Genomic DNA, 25,072 nt, shown 5'->3' with positions numbered 1-25,072 from the left:
CCTGAAAATACGTGTTTTCATTCCACAGTAGAAGTCACGGTGAAGTGCGATAGAGAGTGAGAAATGGAAGAAAATGGATACAGTGGACACAGGTGGACACACAAACACACATATTAGTAGTGCTTGAGACAATCTCAGTCTTGTATCCAGTCTCAAGACCACATTTTGATTATCTCAGTCTCGTTTCAGTCTTGCCTGCAATTTTACGCAAGTCTTGACTTGGTCTTGACTCTGTCTCAGGCCAAAGAGGACCAAGAGGATTTACTGTGACAATAAGGATGCTATGTTGTTATATTTTTCCTTTCAGATTAACTTATTATCTATCTATCTATCTATCTATCTATCTATCTATCTATCTATCTATCTATCTATCTATCTGTATCTATCTATCTGTATCTATCTATCTATCTATCTACAGACATACAATGTACAATGTACAGCTCATTCATTGTACTGTTTGTAGATGACATTACAGAGGAAATATATTGAAATACTGCTTAAACAATAAATGTTGTCCAATAAAATGTTTTCTCCCTGTTTATTTCTATCAATCGATTGATATACTCCCCTAGACTTGGCGTAGGGCTCAAGTTGAACAAACTTGCCAATGTTATGTGAAAGCAGGAGTGACAACACTAAATGAAATCACTAATATAAATAAAGGGGGGAAAATACGACCATCTTTACTTTACCAGCACCACAACAGTTTAACAATGCACTCATAGTCATGTATATTATTATACGCTTTTTTGTTATTCTTTTCACCAATGTTTTCACATTAGCAGTTTAACACTGATTGGAGAAATGTGGGCCAAAACCCATGATAATATTTTAGTATGGTAACTTGGGTAAAATAACTTTGCAAAGGCAAGCAAAGGATCTACATAATATTGCATACTATTAACAAGAGGTATTGATGTAATTTTACCCTAAACTTAATGTACACATTTTCCCGGAGAATGCCACATCTCAAACCCCTGGAGGATTTTTCACATTCTACTTAATCCATGTGTATCTTTTTTTATTATTTTGTGAGCGAAAGCAAACAAGCAAACAAGCAAACAAACAAACAAACAAACAAACAAACAAACAAACAAACAAACAAACAAACAAACAAGACAACTGACTTCATATAGTAGTATTTGACCTGTGGAGCATCAATGTGCAGTGGTGAACGTTGTGATGGATTTATCTATGGGCCTTGAGGAGTAAAGGCATGGATTGTGTAGGCCAGACAATAAACAAGGGATGCACTAAAGAAGAGTGGGCACCGCACCTCGATGTAAAATTGCTATAATAGCCAAAAGTACCTAACACCAACAGTGGGAGGCAGCAATACCGTCAAAGTGGGTCTAATCTGCCGGGAACTCAGAAGAAGAAGCAGGAGGGGCGGACTCCAGTCGCCATGTTTGTAGTCCTCTACAGTGGTTGGTTTGGGTGGTACGGTACAGTCAGTGCCGTGATTTCCCGGGGACTCGTGAGTTTTTTGGGGATTTAATATTTCTAATTAATCCGTTATTTTCAGATTTGAAGCAGAAGATGCAGGATGACGCACGCTACCTCAAACGGTAAAACGGGAGTCACTATCATTCAATTAACATAATTATCTCTTGATGTTAGTAGACGTAAGCTAATGTGCAAAAGTGTAGTGCATATAAAATCACATTAGGATTTAACAACAATCAATATATTCCATCTGAAATGACGGGTATCGATAATAACCGCGTACACAGGCGTACGACCTTTAACGTGGACGTTATTACATAGCTAATACTACTAATAGGGACTAGCAAGCCACCCATTCAGTGGCAGCCAGCTGAGCTCTTGATAACGATCCGCAGATGAGTTTTAAAAGGCTGGATCTGGTAAGTACATCGTTAACGTTACCCGGGTTAGCTCGCCAGGTAACGTTAGCCCACTATATTGGATGAAGCCATGGCATGAGCTACTGTAGCGAGTGATCCAACGTTGTGTAGTAGCGTTGCTAGCCTTTTAGCCGTGTTGCTGCTGCAGCTGGTCTGGGCGTGTCGCTGTCATGTTATGACACTGATTAGCGAGGTTACATTTGTGTGTGTGTGTGTGTGTGTGTGTGTGTGTGTGTGTGTGTGTGTGTGTGTGTGTGTGTGTGTGTGTGTGTGTGTGTGTGTGTGTGTGTGTGTGTGTGTGTGTGTGTGTGTGTGTGAGAGAAATACTGCTATTGTCATTTCTTCCCATTCTCTACTCGTCGTCTCTCCACCCCACTCTGACTTCCCTCTTCACACCGACCCAAACTCCACTCACCCTGCTTTATCTCTCTCTCCCCTTCTCCCATTGTTTCTCTTTACTTCCCTACAATGAAATGAAGGCTGGCAGTCTGAATGTATGTCCCTGTGATGATAAAACTGGATGAAGTAGGGCTGTGTAATAGAACACCTCACCTATCTATCTATCTATCTATCTATCTATCTATCTATCTATCTATCTATCTATCTATCTATCTATCTATCTATCTATCTATCTATCTATCTATCTATCTATCTGACTATCTATCTATCTATCTATCTATCTATCTATCTATCTATCTATCTATCTATCTATCTATCTATCTATCTATCTATCTATCTATCTATCTATCTATCTATCTATCTATCTATCTATCTACTTTATTTCTATTTTCCCCCCTCTTCTTTTCTCTTCAGTAAAGTGAAGGCAGGCAGTCTGGATGTCCATCCAACTGAGAAGGCCCTTGTGGTTCAGTATGAAGTTGAAGCCTCTATACTGGGGGAGACGGGGGACCACATGCTGGGGGAACGCAAGGAAGGGCAGAAGATGTGAGTTGACTCCCTCTCGCTTAATGTTAAAATCCTTGCATCTGTATTTTTCCTTCTCTCATTATATATTCCGTCCTCTCTCTCTCTGGTCTTAGGGTCATATTTGTATTTTTCCTCAATAAAACACACGTGCTCCAACAAATGTATTGACAACATTTCAAGTTTAGGCTCTTCATCAGGGCAATCTTCAAGAGCTGTGTATCACACCCACATAGACACCCATGGGTCACGTAATTATGAATATATATTCATTGTATTGTTGTAGATTGGTTGAAAGATGTAACGAAAATCACAAATATAAAACGGGAGTGCAAAACAATTAATGAAGATGATGGTGGGATGCAAGAGTGCAGACTGGCCGACACCAACTCACCAACAAGTGTTGCTGGCTCTGCTGTCACACCACAGCTTTCTGCTTTTATGGGCCAATGGCCTGGAACAAGCTCCCATTACATATAAGACAGGCAACGACCATAGATAGCTTCAAAAGCAAGCTCAAGACCCACTTTTTACTCTTGCTTTTAGTGGTTCCCTGTAAATGTAAATGTAGTATGTCTTTCAGTAGGTAGAGTCTGTGTGGTTCCTTATTGAAGTGTGTACCTAAATAGGTGACAGGTAGTCTGAGTGGTTCTGGTCTGGAATCCTTCTAAAGTGATGTAGTGATGTTTTGTTCCTGCTATATTCTTGTATTGTTTTAATTTTGTGTTATTTTTCTTTTGTTGATCTCTTTGGTTATCTGTTTCTGGTTTCTATTATTATAAAAGAAGAACAAAGAAACACACTGATTGACTTGGAAAACATCTGAGTGTGATTGTTTGTTTGTGATTGTGATTGTTGAGCCTGTGATAAAGGCGGTGCTAAAGTCACAAGACAATTAGAAGAACGTGTTATACTTGCTCAAATGCCCATGTTGTTAAGGGTATGTGGGGGGAAACTAATCATATTCTAAAAATAGACATTTCAGAGCATAGGTACAGTATTTGTAACGAAGACCCAGTCACCATGCATTTGATTTTATGTTTGCTAAACACAGGGGATTTAACATGTGAAATGCCCCAGATGGGGAGGAGACATAATAGACTATAACAGCTCAAATTGCCCAAATCTTATTGGTTCATAAATTGGACTACTGTATGTCTCCAAAAGGATAACGAGGACATTCCAATGGATCATTTCTTCTAATCTTTTCTCTTGTTGATTATTAAGCTATACCTTCGACTGTATAATGACTCTATTGTGTTGTTCCACCCGCTAATTAATTACGTGAACAGTTGGTGTCCATTTATGTGGGCGTGATTCACAAGTCCTGAGTTTGACATGACGATGCCGATTTGATGTTGTCAAATGTATTGGAGCATGTGCGTTTGCGGGTCCTATTCTTTTTCATGATCCTACCCTAACCTCAGCACCCCAACAAGTGATGTACATATTCTGTCAGCTTTTTATGTTTCTCTTCTCTTCTCACACTTATTGTTCTACCTTTCTGCCACCCTCCCTCTCTTCTTCTCCATCTCTGTCCCTCTTTATCCGTCCATCCTCTGCAGTATCCGTGTGAAAAGTCTGTCTCCCAGTACAGATGTTGGAGCGTTAGCGAGGAAGGTGGTGGAGGAGTGTAAGCTTATCCCTCCATCTCGTCTGCCCCAAGTGGAGCAGCTCCTCTATTATCTTCAGAACAGGAAGTCTCCCCCAGGAGAAGGCAAAGGTCAGTGACAATTTTGACTTTTCCACACTGACCATGACCCATATGGTATGTGCCATAATTCTTACCTAAATAGTTGATGATAAACTCAAGCCCTCAGGGGTATTCCCCGTCAATTAGATTAGATTGACCAAAAACAATCGAATTACCAGTGTTACAAATATATTAGCAGATTTGTCAAATTATTACTCCTGGAATGAATAATGCAGCTTTCAGTTTTTTATGCCTTTTTTTGTTTTTGTCGATAAACATACCTTCTTGCGTTGTCTTGCAATGTATTCTTAATAGAACACTAAACAAGAAACTACTACAGCGACTATTGTTCCCAGGCATTGTGGTCTATGTAAGGTAAAACCACTGAACATGATCTCATAATGCCTGTTTAAGGTTGACTGTTTGTTGTGTTCCTCTGTCTCCAGTGGAGAGGAGAGAAAAAAGAGTGGTGAAACCTAAAGAGCTCACCCCATTTGAAGGAATGGAGGTAAGAAGAAAGTTAAGCTTTTTGTTGAAGTGATTTCTAGTTAAAAAGTGTTAAATAGCTCTATATTCTGATAGTAATCATTGCTATGGAGTGTTGGTTCAGTAATATGGGTCTACCTATCTCTGCAGCTCTTTAGTAAACAAAAACTGAAAATACATTTTCAGGCCAGAATACCAATTTTATCCAATCAGGAGAGAGAACTCATACAGGATAAAGAAATGAAAATGAAATTGGAAGTGATGACACAAAGAAATGAGCAGACAAAATTGGAACTGTAGTGCTATAAAATTGAAGCTGATAAATGGGTACTCTCTCCTAATTGGATGAAATTTGTAACCTATCTGAAAATGTATTTTCTGTTTATTAAAGAGCTGGAGAGACAGAGAAACCCCTTGTATTGAACAAACACTATATAGCAATCATTACTATCAGAATGTAGACCCTTTTAAAAACGTTTGATTCTGTGAAAAAACGTTTTTGAAAACGTCAAAACAAAGGGTATTTATTAAATATAGTATATCATATAATTAAATATAAAATAAAAATAAAATCTCAGAAAAAAATGTTTTATGGTCATGATTCACCAGGACCCTGGATGGCTCGATTCTAGGCTTAAATGAATTGATATAAATATTTTTGGAAATGTCAATGGGAAAAATGCATTGACTATTTTGAAGTGGAACCAGAAAATGGCCGCCACTGCTATGCCCTATAGATTGTTGTTTTTGTCACAGTATACCCTTGATCCTAGTTGCATTATTAGCATTACAGTGTTATAGTTATAGTTTAAAATTAAACTGCCATATCTGTGGTCTGAACACATGGTGCTGTGTGTGTGTGTGTGTGTGTGTGTGTGTGTGTGTGTGTGTGTGTGTGTGTGTGTGTGTGTGTGTGTGTGTGTGTGTGTGTGTGTGTGTGTGTGTGTGTGTGTGTGTGTGTGTGTGTGTGTGTGTGTGTGTGTGTGTGTGTGTGTGTGTGTGTGTGCGCGCGCGTGTAGTTGAATGAGGAGGCCAGTATAACCAGAGTAGATGAGTATGTTGAGCTGCTGTATGAAGGCCTTCCAGAGAAGATCAGAGGCTCTTCCCTCATTCTCCAGCTGGCCCGTAACCCTGACAACCTAGAGGAACTACTGCACAACGGTATGTGTAGCCTATGTCAGTAGCGTGCTACTGCTGTTTTTTGCAGGGCTCCAGTTTGCCTCCCAGTGTGTAACGTAACGTTATCTCTCTCCTTCTTCACGTAGCCTTGTTACAGTCTACCAATATAAAACCAGTGACGTCTGGTACTCAATATCTTGGAATAGTAACTGTACATGTTAAAACCAGCACTATTTCATCCGTGTCCACCATGCGATATTCCTTTCCGTAGGAGGACGAGTGACTGACAGGGTTTGTAACAAGTGCTCCCTCTTCACTCGTACGCCTACACAAAGAAATATATAGCGTCCGGATTATGTATTGTTGATGTAAACAAAAGAGATAATGGCGTGAGTAGACAACGTCCAACTGCGGCGCATACTGTGACGTGAAGGCCGCACATCTTTCTCCTGCTCCGGCAATAAACAATAACACTCATGTCTCGGATGTTAAAATGTTGCACATTTCCTGTACCTGTTGCCCTGTAGAACACATTATATTGCAGGCATCTTGCACAGCATTCTGTCGGACTTTTCCATCATTGTGAAGTTATTTTCATTATGTCGTTGATGTGTGTTTATAGAGGCAGCACTAGGGGCCCTGGCCAGGGTGTTAAGGGAGGACTGGAAACAGAGTGTGGAACTCGCTACAACAATCATCTACATATTCTTCTGCTTCTCCAGGTATGCACGCACATACACACTAGGGCAGCTTAGGGGACAATAACCACATCAATGCAATTCCGCTGTTATGTGATGCGTGCCAATGTTCAATAAACATCTTTGCTCAATAGATCATCCTACTGTATGTTGTTTGTACATGTTTTAAAATATCATGGACCAGAGTCAAAAGGCCTTAGACGGCAGTAAGTTCGCATTCTCATGCCTAATTTATGCTATATTGCGCACCACTGTCGTCGACTGACAGCACTGTGTCGGAGAAAAAAAAGCCTCTCGCCTCGGGGCAGCAGTGCCTCAGGACGTAGAGCTGTCACCAGGGAATCGTAAGGTTCCCTGTTCAATATCGGTTTCCCCCGGCATCATGTTGAAATGTCCATGACCTAACTACTCCCCGGGCGCTGTTCAATAGCTGCCCACTTACATTTTTGGCACAAATTCCAGGTTTGTGCATTATAGTTGGCCAATGACATTTTACCTCTGTCCTCTCCTCTCCAGTTTCTCCCAGTTCCACACCGTGGTGAGTCATTACAAGATCGGAGCGTTGTGTATGAGCGTGGTGGAGCATGAGCTGAAGAGATATGACCTCTGGCAGGAGGAGCTACACAAAAAGAACAAGGCTTATATCCTCCATTTCTGTTCTGTTGACAGTTTCTTCCCTCATCTTGCTTTACCCTATTACAGACTGGCATTTTGTTGATTGATTTCAGCAAATCGTACGTACCATACTAGCGCCCTATTTACACCTGTCTTTTTTACGTGGAGCTGAGATTGTTTGGACTGTTACTGAAAGGACTATACTGATGTTTTTGCCCACTGCCTACAAATTACGTATACATTACATTACTACATTTTGGACCCCCTGTTGAAGACTCATGGCATAGAGGAAAAACACTTGCCTACCATTATTTGATTCTCTGCAGTAGTGACTCCTTTTTGGCAGGGTGCTCCAATGAGGGTCATGTCGTTGTTGCACACTACATTAGCAACCTCTGCTGGTTGATTGGGCTTCCTGTTCAGCAGTGAGGGGAAACTGGAGAAGATAGCATGGTCTTCTTTTGTCTAGCAGGTGTTACTCTAGTCTCTCCCGGTGAAACTTTTTGCTGTGAGAAGAAGTGGCTATATTCGTATAAGCATGTGGTTGTCATCAGCCTCCCCTGGCCAACAATGGGTTTTGGCAGTGAACAATCTGTTTTGCAGGAACTATTGGCTAGACTTTTCAAATCAATCAGTATTTTCAACTGCATTACAGCAATAACGTAACTTTGACCAAACTGTATAATAATGTTAACTATGTTGGATTACACATCTCAAAAATGTTTCAAGTCAACACCAGTTGTTTGTCATACCATACTGAAATGATTGAAAACCAACAGCTTCTTGGAAGGTATCCACCCTGCCTGTTTTGCTTATCATTCAGGTGCTAAAAGTATGGCTCTTCTCCTATCTTATCTTCTGGCCTCATCCTTCATCCTGCTTTGCCACTGTTTACCCTCCTTGCATTCTGTTACTGGTTGTATGTTGATAGATTATCGCGTGCGTGCGTGCCTGTGTGTGTTTGTGTGTGTGGCCATGTGCATGACTTTGTAACTCAATGTATGTTGTTGGTATTTGGTAGTCATTTATCAATTGTTACAATCGTTAATACGATGAACCTCATACTTGTTGGCAGTAAACTCGTTCTGAGTTCTATGCATGTGTTCCTTAACAATGTTGTGTACGTGAGTCGGAACCAGAGAACGGCTCCCTGAGGCGAGATCAGGAGAAAGCCCACAGGAAGTACCACGGTCTTCTGGCTAAACAAGAGCAACTGCTCAGAGGTAAGACAAACCTAAATGGATGTTATAGCAGTGCTGCCTGACAGGATACTGTTCTCTGAATAGGGATGCTCTACTGTGGCTATGGATGCTTTCAACATTCTAGTGTTTGTTAGGAGAGATATGTCCTAACAACACAAACTGTTCAATAATAATGATAATGATAACAAAATAGCTAGCATTTCCCGGAGGCTAGCTATTTTGTATACCATCTCCACTTGATCTTTTTCTCTTTTCTCCTTTTATCCTCTCCATTTTAAAATGACAAATCTCTCTTTCTCTGTGTCCTCCAGTGTCTCTCTACTTGTTGTTGAACCTAGCTGAGGACACTCGGACAGAGTTGAAGATGAGGAACAAGAACATTGTCGGTCTGCTGGTCAAAGTTCTGGAGCGGGACGATGACGAGTTGCTGGTTCTAGTCGTGTCCTTCCTGAAAAAACTGTCCATCTTCCTGGAGAACAAGAATGATATGGTGAGAGACGGGGGGCACGGGACGGCGTAATCCCCTTACTGGACGATCTGACCTGGTGGAGATAATAACACTAAACCTAAGTAGAGACAGATCAAATAATAGGGAATAAAAAACTAATACTTTTGACCTGACAAAAAGCCTTCTGTATTGGAGGAGATTTAGCAATGACAATATTGAATAACTGTTGAAGTAAGATGTGAACTGTCAAAGCACTTTCGATCAAGATTTTATTCAATATTATGAAATTGTAACATCTATCAGGGTCCCCACGGTCATGAAATTCCTGGAAATATTTTGAAATTGAAAAAAAAATAATCCAGTACTGGAAAAGTTTGGGAATTGATCAAAGGTCCTGGAATTTATCAAGGGTCCTGGAAAAATATTTGGCTATGCATTGTTTTTGGCTATTGATTTTGTTAATACAAAACATTTTCATAAACATGTATAACATTACACGAAATATGTAACATGTAGTTTTTCGCCGAACGGGCTGTGTGATGGCATATATTTAAATAAAATAAGTCATACGGATACCATAATGAGTCTTCCAGTGAGCTATGCCCTAATTTTGCACGAAATTTTGAATGAAATTGTACTATTCTATGCTTTATTTTTGCTACACTGCCTATCTTTGGGCATTCTACATAGGAGTAAGAGACACATTATTGCGCTGAATGATTGTTATATAGGCCTGGAAATTGGGCTAAATATTCTGGAAAAGTTTTGGAAAAGTTTTGGAAATTCATTGCTAAAAATGTGTGGGGACCCTGTCTATTAACTCTTAATGCACCAACCAAATGAATAAGGAAGTAGTACCGGTTGAATCTTGACTTTTGAATGACAGCTAGGCAGGCAGCACTGAACGAGATGGAATGAGGAATGAACCGTTCTCTCTCGGACTAGGACTTCAAAAAGAACAACACATCGTTGCAGCCAGTCACTTTTCTGTATCTAGCTACATACAAGTAGGATGCAGAATAAATACATTAGAATTAGTATTTAATCTTTATTAGAAAGGTATAAAAACTTGAAAGGTCTGAAAGGGTCGATAAATTTATGAAGGAAACGATAGTGTGAAGAGAATCGATCTGCTCACCACTAGTGTTCACAACATGTTTTGACGTCAAAGAAGCCGAAGGCAACAAGTTAGGATAACTTAGGAGCATCCATCCTGAAATAATTTACCTCACAATTGAGCCCAGGCTGGCAAATATTTTTTCTGTGGATTAGCATATAACTAGACCATACCCGTAGGGGGATATGAGCACCCAAAGTGTGCAGTTTGGCTTATGCACTGTGAACAGACAGTTTCAGGGATGGAAAGTGAGTTTGTAGTGTGTACACACACGCACATCCTATCGCCGCGTTGTGGAGGCACAGAACACACACAAACCACCCGCGCATATACAGATGTAACAGCAGGAGCCGTCCCCCGTCGCCAACACACACACACGCTCGCGCGCGCGCACACACACCACGGTACATCCTCATGCGGCCAGAGCCGTTCCCCGTCGCGAACACACACACACAACATATAATTCCAGCTAATATGGAAGATTGATTGATTGATTGATTGAATACTTTATTAACAGTTTGCAAAGACAAGCACAGGGATGTACAGTTCAATACAAGGTCTGTTAAGAGGATTTTAAACCCAAGAAAACATTATGGCTTGTTTCCATTGGGGTCCTTTGTACTCAATTCATTGAAACATTTAATGACAGACAAATATACAATACTATGCAAAAACATCATGTCATACATTATATTGTCATATATAGAACATGTTACATGGCCCAAGGTCCTTACACTTGGATAATGTGATAATGTGTTGTCCTGTCAGTATTGTACAGTATGTACATATATTAATTTATATATTTTAAATTCTTCACTTAAAGGTAGGGTAAGTGATATTTTTTGGTTAAAACAAAAAGTATTTTGTTAAAAGGTTAAAATACTATATTCTGATAGTAATCATTGCTACAGAGTGTTTTTTCAGTAACATATGTCTCCCTGTCTCTCCAGCTCTTTAATAAACAGAAAATACATTTTTCGGTAGGTGTCAAAATCTCAGCCAATCAGGAGAAAGTACCCATTTTTAAGCTTAATTTGTATAGTGTTCCAGTTCCAATTTTGTCTGCTCATTTCTTAGTGTCATCACTTCCAATTTCACTTGTTTAATCTATATCCTGATTGAGTTCTCTGTCCTTATTGGATAAAATTGGAAATGAAACTGAAACTGAAACGAAAATGCATTTTCTGTTTAATAAAGAGGTGGAGAGACAAGGAGACTCCTAATACTGAACAAACACTCTATAGCAATGAGTACTATCAGAATATAGAGCTATTTAACAATTATTTTAACCAACGCAAATCACTTACCCTACCTTTAATGGGTGACTCCCGCAAGTACAATTTCCAGTGTACATTCCTTTGTACAAATGGACAGTAAACTGACTTGACTGGACATTTCGGGCTTCACTTCTAATGTAACTCTGATCCCCTGTTCTCTGATTGGTGGCAGGCTGAGGTGGATACCGTGGAGAGACTAGCCCGCCTTGTACCGTGTGACCACGAGGACCTGTTGAATTTGACGCTGCGCCTGCTGTTGAACCTCTCCTTCGACACTGGACTCAGAGCCAAGATGGTGGAGGTTGGACTGCTGCCTAAACTGACTGCCTTACTAGGTAATCTACGGTTCGTACTAACGCCGCTAACATAGTACTGACTCAAAGTAAATAGTACTGTAGTATGCTACAGTGCTGGCATACTATACCTTAGTTGCACTTTTCCTTGCTTTTGATATGGGACTCATCTTTTTACTAAGTTTTACTTAAAGGGCTGAATTTGTAGTTTTTTCCCCAGTTTAAGTTAAACAGAGTAAAAATATGTCAGGCTAATAAGCAACACAGCTGCAGCTAATAACATCATTATAATAATGAATAATGGTGTTAGATTTAGGTTTGCCCAGAGCCATGGGTGTTTCAACATACAGGCTTGGAGACAGTAGTCAATGCACACTGGCACACCTAAATCTAACATACCCATTATTATGATTATCTGCAGCTGTGTTGCTTACATCACGGTACACTGTATGGTCAGTGGTATGGCAGTGTGCCATGTTTTTATCCTACTGTATATGTAGTGAACCAAAAAATAATAATAATCAGCCTACGGTTTCATTCACTTTAAGTGTATTGGCACAAAAAACGAAGTCAAACAAAAGATCGGCAAAACAGGTTTTTTAGTACTTTTTGTTCATACACAAATTCTTACACAGACTGTAGGATTAACAGCAGTTGTACGTAATCAAGAGAATCACTACTCATACAGGTACAAGTAAAAATATATACAAGTGAGGTACGCAGAAATACTGTGCCATAACAACATAATAATAATAAAAAACTAAAAAAACATCGTGTATACTGTATACTAGAACGGCAATAGTAACAGTTACCCTGAATTTATACTATAGCAGCAGTAGTAACATCAACCTAACATACAGTATGTGCAAGATACCATTTATAAATACTATAGCAGCAATAGCAACAGTTACCATGTATATTGTAGTGTAACAGCAGTAGTAATATCATAACATAACATTAAATGGGGGGAAAGCAAAATAAGGCATAACCGTGTGCAACATCAACTGAAAATTTGCAAATAAATAATAATGCATGACCATGTGTACTGATACCTTGTTGTGCAATGTTGGGTTTTGCAATCTATACAGAAATTCGCATTGCATGCTGCTGCTATATCCTTACAGTCTCCCCTGCCTCAGCACAACAAATTGATTTGAATGTTTTGTTTATCATTGTCTAGCTGATGAAAGCAACCGTCAGGTGGCCATGTGTATCCTATACCACATCAGCGTTGATGACCGCTTCAAGGCCATGTTCGCCTACACTGACTGTATACCTCAGGTACTTCAATAAATTACTGGAACTAAACTTTTAGTATATAATACAATATGGATGTTACTGTATACTTGTACTTGCCGGTGTGGCTCTTCTCCCTTGATGCTCCACAACAATTCTGTTCAAGGACGACACAGATCGGACTCTGAACCCACAACCCCACCAAAGGACAGAGCCTAAAGATAAACAATTATTAAATGAACATGATAAGAGATCCAACATAGTAATGCCAAGTCACTTTAATTAACCCATTAAGACCTGAGGCTGATTTGACAAATGCCTTCTAAATCAGTAGTTCTCACACTTTCAAGATTGTGTTGTATCATGGGACCGAAACGACCTCTGTGCCTGCCTGAACTTATCGCAATGCTTCATACGATTCTGTTTATATTGCTCATCATGTTGTTGAATATAGATATTAATTTTAAGTAAAAAAAAAACACAACACAGTTTAATTACAGTGTGTGTATATGCTTTAGCTAATGCAGATGCTGTATGAGCATGGTGAGGAGAGAATAGATGCTGAGCTCATCTCTTTCTGCATCAACCTGGCCGCCAACAAGAGGAATGCTCAGCTCATGTGTGAAGGTATGCTTGTACTGTATGCATGCATGCATATCTGCTTATGTGTATTTAAGTGTTTACAGTGCTGTATTTCTGTGTATGCTCATGCACGGTATGGGGTTTGAGCTATGAGAGAGTAATGTAGTTGCCCTATTTCTTTATGCTTAGTATTTGCATTGGAGTGACTTGAATGTGTTCACTGTTGACTGAATTGAGTCTTCAGATGTGTCTCTCGTTCTGTCTCTAGGTAATGGGTTAAAGATGCTGATGAAGAGAGCTCTGAAGATGAAGGACTGTCTTCTGATGAAGATGATCAGAAACGTCTCCCAGCATGATGGGCAGACCAAACAGCTTTTTATTGTTAGTTATCCCCAAACCCTTCCACTAGTATTGTACTATTCAGCTCTTACTATCTGCTTATACTGTATGTTGGGCTGCAAATAATTATTTTCATAATTGATGAATCTCTCAATTATAATTTCAATTACTCAATTAATATTGTGATAAATTGTGATCATACATGTAAGGAAATATTATGTAAATATTCCTCAGAAGTTATTGTATTTGAATCCAAACAGACATCTTGAAATTGCTAAAATGTTAGTTTATCCTCTGTTTTTGTTATTATTAATTGATAATTCAATCAATCATTTCACAGATACATAATAGCTTTCAGCAACACTAATAGTTAAAGAGGTTTAGTCCTAAAAGTCTTAATTTATCAATATAATTAAACCTATCCAGTGGATCCTGGTGGTTCACTCAGGTACTGCTCATGTACCGGCACACTATTGTAGTAGTATACGACTTACTACCTGCATTATATTGCATTTTGTCTCCCTTTCCTGTTAGTCTTTGCTGCATATGTATTTTCTATTTCTCAGTAGCAATTCCTAATCAATAATTAAATGATAAATAAACCAAATAAAAAATAGCTAACAGTCAAGTAGTTAACCAATATTATCTACTTCATATTTTTAACAGTTTATCTCTCTCTCTCTCTCTCTCTCTCTCTCTCTCTCTCTCTCTCTCTCTCTATCTCTCTCTCTCTCTCTCTCTCTCTCTCTCTCTCTCTCTCTCTCTTTGCTGGTCTCCATCAGGACTATGTTGGGGACTTAGCAGCTCAGATCTGTGCGGAGGAAGAGGAGGAGTTTGTTCTAGAATGTCTGGGAACGTTGGCCAACCTCACCATCCCTGACCTGGACTGGGAGTTGGTGCTCAAAGAATACAACTTGGTACCTTATCTCAAAGACAGACTTAAACCAGGTAAATTGCCACATCAGGATGTAGCCTACCCCCCCCCCCCCCTCCAAATTATTTGTCTTTGTCTGAAGTGCTATTCTGGACACAAGTCTCATGTTTGTTGATAAAAGCAGACTGTGGAGGCTGTGCACATCTTTCGCAAGCTAACACAAGACCCACAAACTATTTTGAAGTGGAGAAATGAACATGAGCAGGAAGCTGAGAGAGAACTGTGAAAGGCAGGCCTGCTCTGTGTGTGTGTGTGTGTGTGTGTGTGTGTGTGTGTGTGTGTGTGTGTGTGTGTGTGTGTGTGTGTGTGTGTGTGTGTGTGTGTGTGTGTGTGTGTGTGTGTGTGTGCGTGCACACATACTGAATGTAAGCAATGTTTGTGTCGCTGGTATTGAATTGAATGAGTATTGACATTTCAAACATTCAGAATCCATATTTATTGAAAGATCACTATTTTATGTTAACATTAAATGCCTGGTTAAAATACTTTTAACCAGGCATCGCCAAAAAATAAATTCTGGCTATGCCTCTATATTAGTCTACTTTTTGATTTTAGCTTTATTTATACAGGGTAGATTGCAGAGCATGCATGCTGTTTTACAGCATCACAATCACATTGCCCAGACATATCTCATGATCTATAATCCGGTGAGATACTAAAGTCTGTACACAGGCAACACAATTTCCTACACATTATTTTTTTTAAACAGCCAAGAGCATGAATATAAGCACACTAACCATCACAACCACAACACATCACACCATGTCCTCTCTACCTATAGATCCTGGAAGGTTAATGCAAACTGTATGGTAAGGCCTCGTTTCTCTGGTAGTTCGAGGTGCAGCAGCTAATGTGGGCCATACAAAGATAATGCAGCTTGTTTTCATTGTGGCTGGCTTTATACACTGATGATGGAAGAAGCTGAGCTGTTATCAGCTCTTTCAGCTGGTTAGTGTGCTCATATTTGTGCTGCTGGCAGTTTTTTATGAACACAGCATATGAAACTGTATTGCCTTAGTCCAGAAGATAATAGACCCTAAAGTCTGCCCGGGCTAACAATCACTCACTTCCACAAAAATACTGTAGATATACTTTAAAATAGTACATTGTGGCTAAAAACAGCAAATTCTTAAAACAGTTACAGTCCATTAGCATCAATTATTCTGCTCTTGACAATGGACTTAAAATCCTTCCAAAGAAACTTGGTTTGTTAGCTCTGGCTCCCTCTGTAGGCTGTTTGAAGCACAGGGTGCAGAGTGACAACTTAAATGAGTAGTTCACCCAAATAATTACTTAAGTCCTATCAATTACACACCCTGTGAAGCCTTGAATTCATGGAGTTTTTTTGTTTTTGTCCCAAATAATGTGATGACCGGCAGAGTCTCAACTGAGTCTCCATTGAGTCTCCTCTCCTACCAGAGACTCCGCCGGTCATCAAATTATTTGGCTTAGGAATGTGACAAAAAAATAAATAATTCAAGGCTTCATGGGGAGTGTAATTGATAGAAAATAAGTAATGTTTTGGGTGAACTACTTCTTTAAGCAGTAGGAACCATCATTAGTGCAGTACCTATGTTTACCAATATATCTGAAAGCCCCTTCGCACATCATTATCTTACAGCTCATATTCTGGATTGTATTTAGCCACTTTGTCCTGACATTAATATGCCTCCCCTGTATACACACTGGTCAATTTGTCTTCATACATTCATAAAGGTGAAGTTAGTTAGTTAGTTAGTTAGTTCCTAATGAAATAAACCAACATGAAAACAATAACCACCTCTTAAGTTTATTTTTATAAACCTTAAAGAGCTGGTGCCATGTTTTTGCACTTTTTCTGTTTTTCATGTGTCTATGAGGTTGATAGAACTTCATTAAGCCCCCCGGTGGTGTTTTTATGGTGTTTTATGTCTTCTCTGACTATTTGGAGTTTCTTCCTGGAGGCTGAAACCTTGAGGGTCAAACGTGCCAATAGAGAAACAGCGCTTTAGTGACATCACAAAGCCCACACCCTCCCCCTCATTATCATAACACAACAGGTGTGGGCATGAGGAGGAGGAGGGACTAGGACAGGTGGGTGGTGCTAAGGTGGTGGAGGAGGTGCTAAGGTGAGAACCAGGTATACTTAATGCACTGGTGGGTGTGTCTACATAAAAACAACATTTTAACACTTACTGTACACTTTTTTTTTTGTTGAAAAAAATCCTTACATAATAATAATACCTTATGATCAGGTTTTAGGGTTGAAAAATATCATGGCACCCCATCTTTAAAGGAGTAGTTCACCCAAATAATGACTTAAGTCCTATCAATTACACACCCTGTGAAGCCTTGAATTCATGGAGTTTTTTTGTTTTTGTCCCATTCCTGAGCTAACAATTTGATGACTGGCAGAGTCTCAACTGAGTCTCCATTGAGTCTCCTCTCCTACCATTATTTGGCTTAGGAATGTGACAAAAACAAAACCACCTCTTAAGTTTATTTTTATAAACCTTAAGCCAAGCAGTTGCCTCTGCCTCCTTTCAGTCTTGGGAGAGGACAAACTTCTATGATGTGCTCCATAGTTTGCTCCTCTCCACAAGCACACAGTGGGCTTGGGCTACTGCCCCATTTGTGAAGGCTTGCCAAGCAGGGGCCATGTCCAGTCCTGAAACGATTGAGCGTAGACCACTGTCTCCTTGGGAGGTTGGTGCCAGGGACCTGTTGGTTGGGGTCTGACACCAGATGTTTGTTTTGGACCTCCTTGGACTCCCATTCCTTTTACCAAGCTGATTGGATGGTGAAGTCAGCTGGTGGGGTGTTCTTCTTTAGTTATTTATGTTATTTCCATTTACTGTTAAGAATTGCGAGTTCACAGTGACCTGGCTGGAGAACAGCATGTTTAGTGCTTGGTTGAAGCCAGGATTTGAAGCCACACCTTGTGCAAGAAAATGCTAAAATGGATATAAAGGCATTAGAGTCGCATGTGAGTCAGCCACCAGCAAATGCCTGCCGTCTGCCAATATTGTTCTGTAATTTCCCCTGCTTGGGGAAGATCACCAAGTGGACAGCAATAAAAGCAGAGGTGCTGTGGTCATTACACATGGCACTAAGGCAGTGATGACAGGTGAGCAGTTTCAGACCATGTGCTGTAATCAGTAATTCCGGGACTTATTAATATCCTTAATACTTTTTAGCAAATATGGCCATGACATTGTATTAAAATGCAAAAATTAAGTGATCTTAACAAGTCATACATTTTAATTTGTTGAAGCCTGCAGAAACCCTCATTTCAATAGGTCTGTGCCCTCTTTTCTCATTGCCCAGTCACTCATATTAAATTTCCCCTAACAAATTGTCAGTGCATCATCACCTTTAGAGAAATGGTAAGCACATGGGAAATTATACTTCGTCTGGTGACATCTGACTCATTCTTTAATAAGTCACTGTTTCTAGGTTTACGTTTTAAGCCAATGTGTCACCTTTCTCATTTGTATGCATATCCCACACAAAATGGACGTGTGTGTGTGTGTCCGTGTGTGTCCGTGTGCGTGTGTGTGTGTCAGGCTCAGCAGAGGATGACCTCATCCTAGAGGTGGTGATAATGATTGGAACCGTTTCCATGGACGACGCCTGTGCTGCCATGTTGGCCAAATCTGGCATCATCCCGGCCATCATAGAACTACTCAATGGTAACAAACACACACATACATTAGAGATGGGGTGTGTGTCCGTCTGGTGGAGACAATAAGGCCTGGCGGAGACAATAATTATAATTATTTGGTTCTAATATGGGACAGATGCTGCTTTTTCTACTAAAGGTGATGCACCAAGGCTTTGTTCTCTGATAGGGTATGAACCTGCTCGTCTCTCAAGCCAGACAACTATTCCACAATCGTCGAATAGTTGTCTCGAATGCTTTCAGGACATCATTTCATGTAGTCCTGAAAGCCGTCGATCATTTCCGTTCACGAAAATATATTATAAAATATCTTTAAAATATACTTTCTTACTTTTCACTTCTTCTGAGCAGCAAGTTATGGTTTCTTTGACTAATTTGATTTTGTAGGAGAAATGTACGTGACTACAAAGACAGTGACAGTTACTTTTGTGCGAGCCAACAGTCTGTCTTGAGAGACTAAGAACCATCCTACTTGGCCTAGAGACTCAATTTAGCTGGATAGAAAGCCGCCACAAAATCTTAATTCTAAGGCATGGGATAGGTGGCTTTGTATTCTATATAAATCTTTTTTTAAGGGCTTGACTTTTATAATAAATGAAAGGCTTTGCTTTGCTGAAACTGTAGCTAATAAAGAAACCACATGGCAGTGGAAAACATTTTCAAAAAGATAGGTGACAGACTAACTTGTGTGTAGGCTAGTAGTCTGCTCATTGCATTCAATTACGTCAGTTGTGCAACCTACAACTCAATGATGCAGCTGGTGTGTCCAAGGCTCATGAAGTGCACAGCAATGTTAGATCTATAAATATGATGTTGTTCTATGGTTAACCACGAACATTAAAACACATAAAACATTTTTTTAAAGCCCAAATTCCCATCCCATCCCAACAGACACGTACGTACGCACATACATACATACACTACACATACTGTACCGTAAAGTGCCGCAGTCAGCCAACTACCCAGCAATCCAAGTTCCATGCAGTTTGACTAATGACAATCATATCTAACTGGCTAATGACAGATGTTATGACCCTCTTCTTCTTTATTTAGAGAACCACATAGACTGGATAAGACACACAGATCAATAATAAAATTGTGAAATAAAATGCAATAACAGCCATCGTTCTTGTGGTGGGTTGTCCATTTCAATTAGGACCATCATTTTAGTCAGTTGACGTCAGCGCTGACTCCACAGCTCTGCGTAAAAACTTCTGAACTAGAGCCAGACCGATGTATCAGTATATAGATATATATTTAGCAGTGTGGGCTTTATACTTGTTTAGTTATAATAGCGCTGTTTTGTCTATATCAGTATCAGTTTAGCTACATTCCTATGTAATCATTTCCTTTTCCTGTTTGTCTATTTCCTGCGTGTAGCCCAACAGGAGGATGATGAGTTTGTGTGTCAGATTGTGTATGTCTTCTACCAGATGGTTTTTCATCAGGCCACACGTGATGTAATCATCAAAGACACACGTATCCTTCCTGGAATACAAATTGCTTACATTTCTGTCTGGTTGCTCACAAGTCAATAAGATTTTACCCCAGTGATACCTGTCAAAATATCATAATACAACATACTCTCAATCTGTCTGTCTGTCTCACCCTCTTTCTCTTTGAGATGATAAATCTGATTTCAAACACTGATTTAGTGTAGGGTTAAGAGGCGTTCATTGTGATAGGTTTGTTTTCCTAAGCCCCTCCCCCTCCAGAAGCCCCGGCCTACCTCATAGACCTGATGCATGACAAGAACGCTGAGATCAGGAAGGTCTGTGACAACACACTGGATATAATCGCTGTGAGTAACACACACACACACACACACACACACCCATTCCCCAGTACTGTCATCATCGTTATAAAATATATAATATCATTATATATTTATTATTATATTTATTATTTAATATAATGAATAGTTATTTTACAGTACTGAACTGCTATTCTGATAATGCTAAAATGCTATTCTTTGCTGCATATCTACTGTATAAAAGAAATTAAGAGTCTAGAATAACATACATAGAAAGAGGAGGATTATAACTTATAAATATAGAATATTATTGTACTATAAAGCTGAAATAAGCTATCCCAACCTTTTCTGGATCAGGGCCCATTTGAAATTCTCAGATTAAGAAGTTAATGAATCTTTACTGAACATATTTCTGTGTCTTCTGCTCTCTCTCTCTCTCTCTCTCTCTCTCTCTCTCTCTTTCTCTCTCTCTCTCTCTCTTTCTCTCTTGCTCTCTCTCTCTCTCTCTCTCTCTCTCTCTCTCTCTCTCTCTCTCTCTCTCTCTCTCTCTTTCTCTCTCCGCTTTCCTCTTTTCCTTCCCTCCTCCACCCCTTCCCTCCTTTCCTGGTCACACCCCAGGAGTATGATGAGGAATGGGGCAGAAAGATACAGTCTGAGAAGTTCCGATTCCATAACAACCAGTGGTTAGAAATGGTGGAGAGTCGCCAGGTGGACGACGCCGAGCCGTATCTCTATGACGACAATGACAGGGCTGATCTGTTCTACAGTGCTGGTACACACACACACACACACACACACACACACACACACACACACACACACACACACACACACACACACACACACACACACACACACACACACACACACACACACACACACACACACACACTTACACACAGTCGTGGTCATATAGACTCTGCACACGCTATAACAAGAGGTTAACCAATGATTCTCATCCTGGACTTGAATGTAGGGGGGGGGGCACTATTGTACTAATATAATGTTATGTTTTCAGTCATTGTCATGTGTCTCATGATGTAGTATTAACCTCTATACAGTTGACATCCCTGAAGTATCCAAGGAAACCAGCCCTATTTCATAAGTACATGTTCTTGGGAATTTATCACGTGCACTGTATGTGGTGTCCTTCCAGATGGCATCACTCCAGCGGATGGTTCGGTCAGTCCAGATTTCTACCATGATCTACAGCCTCAGAATGGAGACTCGCACCTCGCTGGGTGAGTTAGCAACAAATAAGTCAGCCTATACCATACCCCACTCTAAAAACAGATTCACACTCATCTGGGGTGAAAAGGCATACAGTCTGGTGAATTAAATAGATTGTGACTCATTCTGTTGGTCCCAGAATTAGTCACAGGTCTTGCTTGATCCCCATGAGAGAATATTTAGTGTGTTTTAATTCAATAAATATGATCAAACTTAAAGGTAGTGTAATTGGTATTTTGTTTGTTTGTTAAAATAAGTGTTAAATAGCTCAACATTCTGATAGCAATCATTGCTATTGAGTGTTTATTCAGTAACAGGGGTCTCCCTGTCTCTCCAGCTCTGTATTAAACAGAAAATAGAATTTCTGGGTCAGGATACCAATTTTATCCAATTAGCAGAGAGAACTTATACAGGATACAGAATAAAGAAGTGAAATTATAAGTGATGAAACAATACAAAAAAGATTGCCTGACAAAATTGGAACTGGAACACTATAACATTGAAGCTGATATACGTGTACTTGTTTTTGTAATGAGCCTAATTCTGTTGTATAGTTCTCATTCAACTGTTGTTTCGTTCCAGAGATGCTAGTGATGTTTTTGACCAGACCAGCACTTCTCCGGGACGACCGGCCACAGCCTATGGCTTCAGACCTGACGAACAGCCTTACTATCAGTATACATAAACAAACACACTCACACATCCACTTACATTCTATGTGGGTCAAATTATATTAACTTGCATTCATTCCTCAGTGTTCATCATTGCACTCCTTTGAATAGATAATCACGCGTGTCCATAGCTATTATAGATGATACCTGTATCCTCCACATCAAACCCTTCCCTATAAGCAGTTTATGCTTCAATCATAATATTTTCATTGTTTACTTACTACTACTAAGATAGTCGTTGTAAATGTTGCCATAGCTTGTAAGGTAATGATCACCTATGCAGTATGCATAGTATGCATCATCTGTTCTTATCTGGGGTAGAAATTACAGAGCAGGGTAAATTACAGCACATAAATCATTATACTTGCAAGCCAGTCCCTGAATGGTTCACCCAACCAGAGACTGGTGAGAATCAAAGAGCATTTGTTGCGGAAACTGGGTGAAACAATTTGGAGATTTAAAAATTGCATTGCTGAAATAATGCAAAGACTTTACGGTGGTCCTTCATATTGGGATGGCATCAGGATTGTGTTCAAAGCAATAGGTGTAGGTTTGTCGGCACCTCTTTGTTGAGAGGTTTTCTCAATTTAGATTGATCGGTAGACAGAGATCTCTGATCATCTGGCAACACAACGCCATTAATTAATGCACAGCCAAAGCAACCTCCATGTACTTAGAATTGTTCAAATGGGTCATTGTGTTTTGAGAACCAGGGCCTTCAATGTAAAATAATTGTACTGTTGATTTACTTCCCAATACAATGTTCAATTAGGTGCTGTTGCCACATACAAACTATAACTTATTAATATTTGTAAGCAGCACAATTTAGCTCCAGCTACTAAAACAAAATCACAGCATGTGACTGAAAATGGCGTAGACACATAATGTAGGTGATTGTTGTTCCATTGGGATAAACCTGCCACCATGTTATATCTGTTACTTCTTGATATTACTCTTTATAATGTCTTCCTTTTATTTATTGCTAGTTTCATATGACCAGTGGTTCTCAACCTGGACTTGAATGTGGGAAGAAAAAAAAACTAGTATGATATGTTTACAGTCATTGTCATGTTTTGTATGTGACACCACTTACAGCCTAAACACTCCAGCTTGTTGTTGATCAAGTATAAACGTGAAGTGAAAAGTTAAACTAAGAATCATTACTTAGTGTCACAGGTGCATGCTAGTGTCAGGGAGTTACAGGTAGAGACTGCCTTTTGTTTATCGGAATGCCGGGCAAAAAGATTTGATACCTGCTCATTTAACACTAATCTCTTTCTTGCATGTTAATTAAGACAAGTACATTCCACACAGTCACCTTTTTGTTACCATGCACTATGATGTGCAGATAATGAGTAGATATTTCTATTATACAGTTTACAGCCTGATTTATACTTAGTTGCGTGCCGGTGTCGCACGCTGCAACGCTTTGTGAACTTTGTAGATTAGCTATTTTCGTCTTGCAGCACCAGCGCGCAATGGAGTATAAATCAAGTATAAGAGTTATAGATGGTTAAATTGTGGGTCTCATGTTACTACTGCGTTACTGTAACTAAAGCCAGTCCTCTGAATACCATATTTACAGAGATTGAAAGTAAGTAGTTACAAGTACACTTGTTACTGTAATGAATTAGCTTTTTCATCTACTTGTACTTTTTTTCAGTACATTTTAAAGTCGGCAATTGTACTTTCACTTGAGTAGATTTTTGATGAAGTATTGTAACTACTTTTGGAAAAGCGATTGAGATCGATTGGTTGGTAGGATGCATTCATATTGAAATGGTTACGGTCAGGATGCCACATTGGCCCTTTCACAGTGACTGTTATGTAATTAAGTGACTGTTCTGAGCAGAAATACTTTTATACTTTTACTTGAGCAGTTTTCAACACAAGTAATCTAACTTCTACTTTAATATTATTTTAGTCAAATAACAGTACTTCTGCTTGAGTAGGATATTGCTGTACTCTTTCCACCCCTGTATATTTATCACAGTACAAGATGCACATAACTCTGGTATAAAATATCCATGGGGAGGACTATGAACTAATATGAGTCAAAGGGACAGGATCTGTCTCTTGATGTCTACTATTCTTTAGGTCCATCAATCGACGAAGTAGAAGTGTTGATGGTGCCTGACCACTGTAGTATTATCTACCACACGATTTCAGTGTTTGTTGTGTCATCACTTAAAAAAATTATAATAATTCTATCTGCTGGGGAGCAGGGTTAGACCCAGGTCGTATAAGATATGGTTCTTATGTGGATTTGACATTTTGAATTTTAAATTAATCCCAGTGCTCTATATAGCTATTGTATGTTGTCAATGAGGCTGTGTTTACACCACAACACAGCATCTGGTCTTGAGAACTCTGTAATATAACAACATCTGATCCTTGGTGCTGTGGAATGAGTCCAGAATGTTTTAAAATATAGTTTACAACCTATTTCTATCATTACTAGCTACATATGATTGAATGAGTCCCGACGTTTCTTTTTAAATAGGTTACTACCTATTTCTATAATTAAATATGATTGTAATTTAGTACCTACTACTACAGAAATGTGCTTGTGTCCTGCAGGAACTATGGAGAGTTTTCTGCTGGACATTAATGATTTGCTACACATTTTACACACACTATTATTTACACACATTATTTATAAACTTATTTGCACAATTGCTGGAATTTGATGTATAGTTTTTGTATAGAGTTGTTTTATAGTAATATCTGTTCATGTATATTATAAAAATGTTGTCAGTTTTTTGTTATTCTACAAGATTCAGACAAGTAATGTATACAAGCAGGGCATTAAGCCCATGCATTTCTTTCTTTTGATTCTTTCTCTTACTGGCTCTCTCTCTTTGTTCAATCATATATGCACCACTTTTGCGGTCAATTTCTTGCTGTATTTAATACAACAAAATAAAAA

General features: G+C 39.3%; 1 protein-coding gene across 1 annotated transcript; it reads left to right on the top strand.

The window, feature by feature from the left end:
- The first annotated feature begins 1,434 nt into the window (after window positions 1-1,434).
- LOC308094498 (kinesin-associated protein 3-like) lies at window positions 1,435-25,067 on the top strand. The gene is made up of 20 exons (XM_080441202.1): window positions 1,435-1,568; window positions 2,679-2,810; window positions 4,355-4,512; window positions 4,929-4,990; window positions 5,988-6,129; window positions 6,710-6,809; window positions 7,302-7,426; window positions 8,525-8,623; window positions 8,914-9,092; window positions 11,617-11,779; window positions 12,918-13,018; window positions 13,492-13,600; window positions 13,824-13,936; window positions 14,677-14,842; window positions 18,374-18,499; window positions 19,870-19,968; window positions 20,205-20,290; window positions 20,861-21,014; window positions 21,399-21,483; window positions 22,055-25,067. Exons 1-20 carry the CDS (start codon window positions 1,540-1,542, stop codon window positions 22,155-22,157), a joined length of 2,331 nt encoding a protein of 776 aa, XP_080297328.1. The 5' UTR covers window positions 1,435-1,539; the 3' UTR covers window positions 22,158-25,067.
- The last annotated feature ends 5 nt before the right edge of the window (window positions 25,068-25,072 follow it).

Source organism: Gymnoscopelus braueri (assembly GCF_963280865.1).
Source record: "Gymnoscopelus braueri genome assembly, chromosome: 10".
NCBI classification, from domain to species: domain Eukaryota; kingdom Metazoa; phylum Chordata; class Actinopteri; order Myctophiformes; family Myctophidae; genus Gymnoscopelus; species Gymnoscopelus braueri.
The sequence above is the reverse complement of the archived record's forward strand: the minus strand, read 5'-3'. Positions and strand labels throughout refer to the sequence as shown.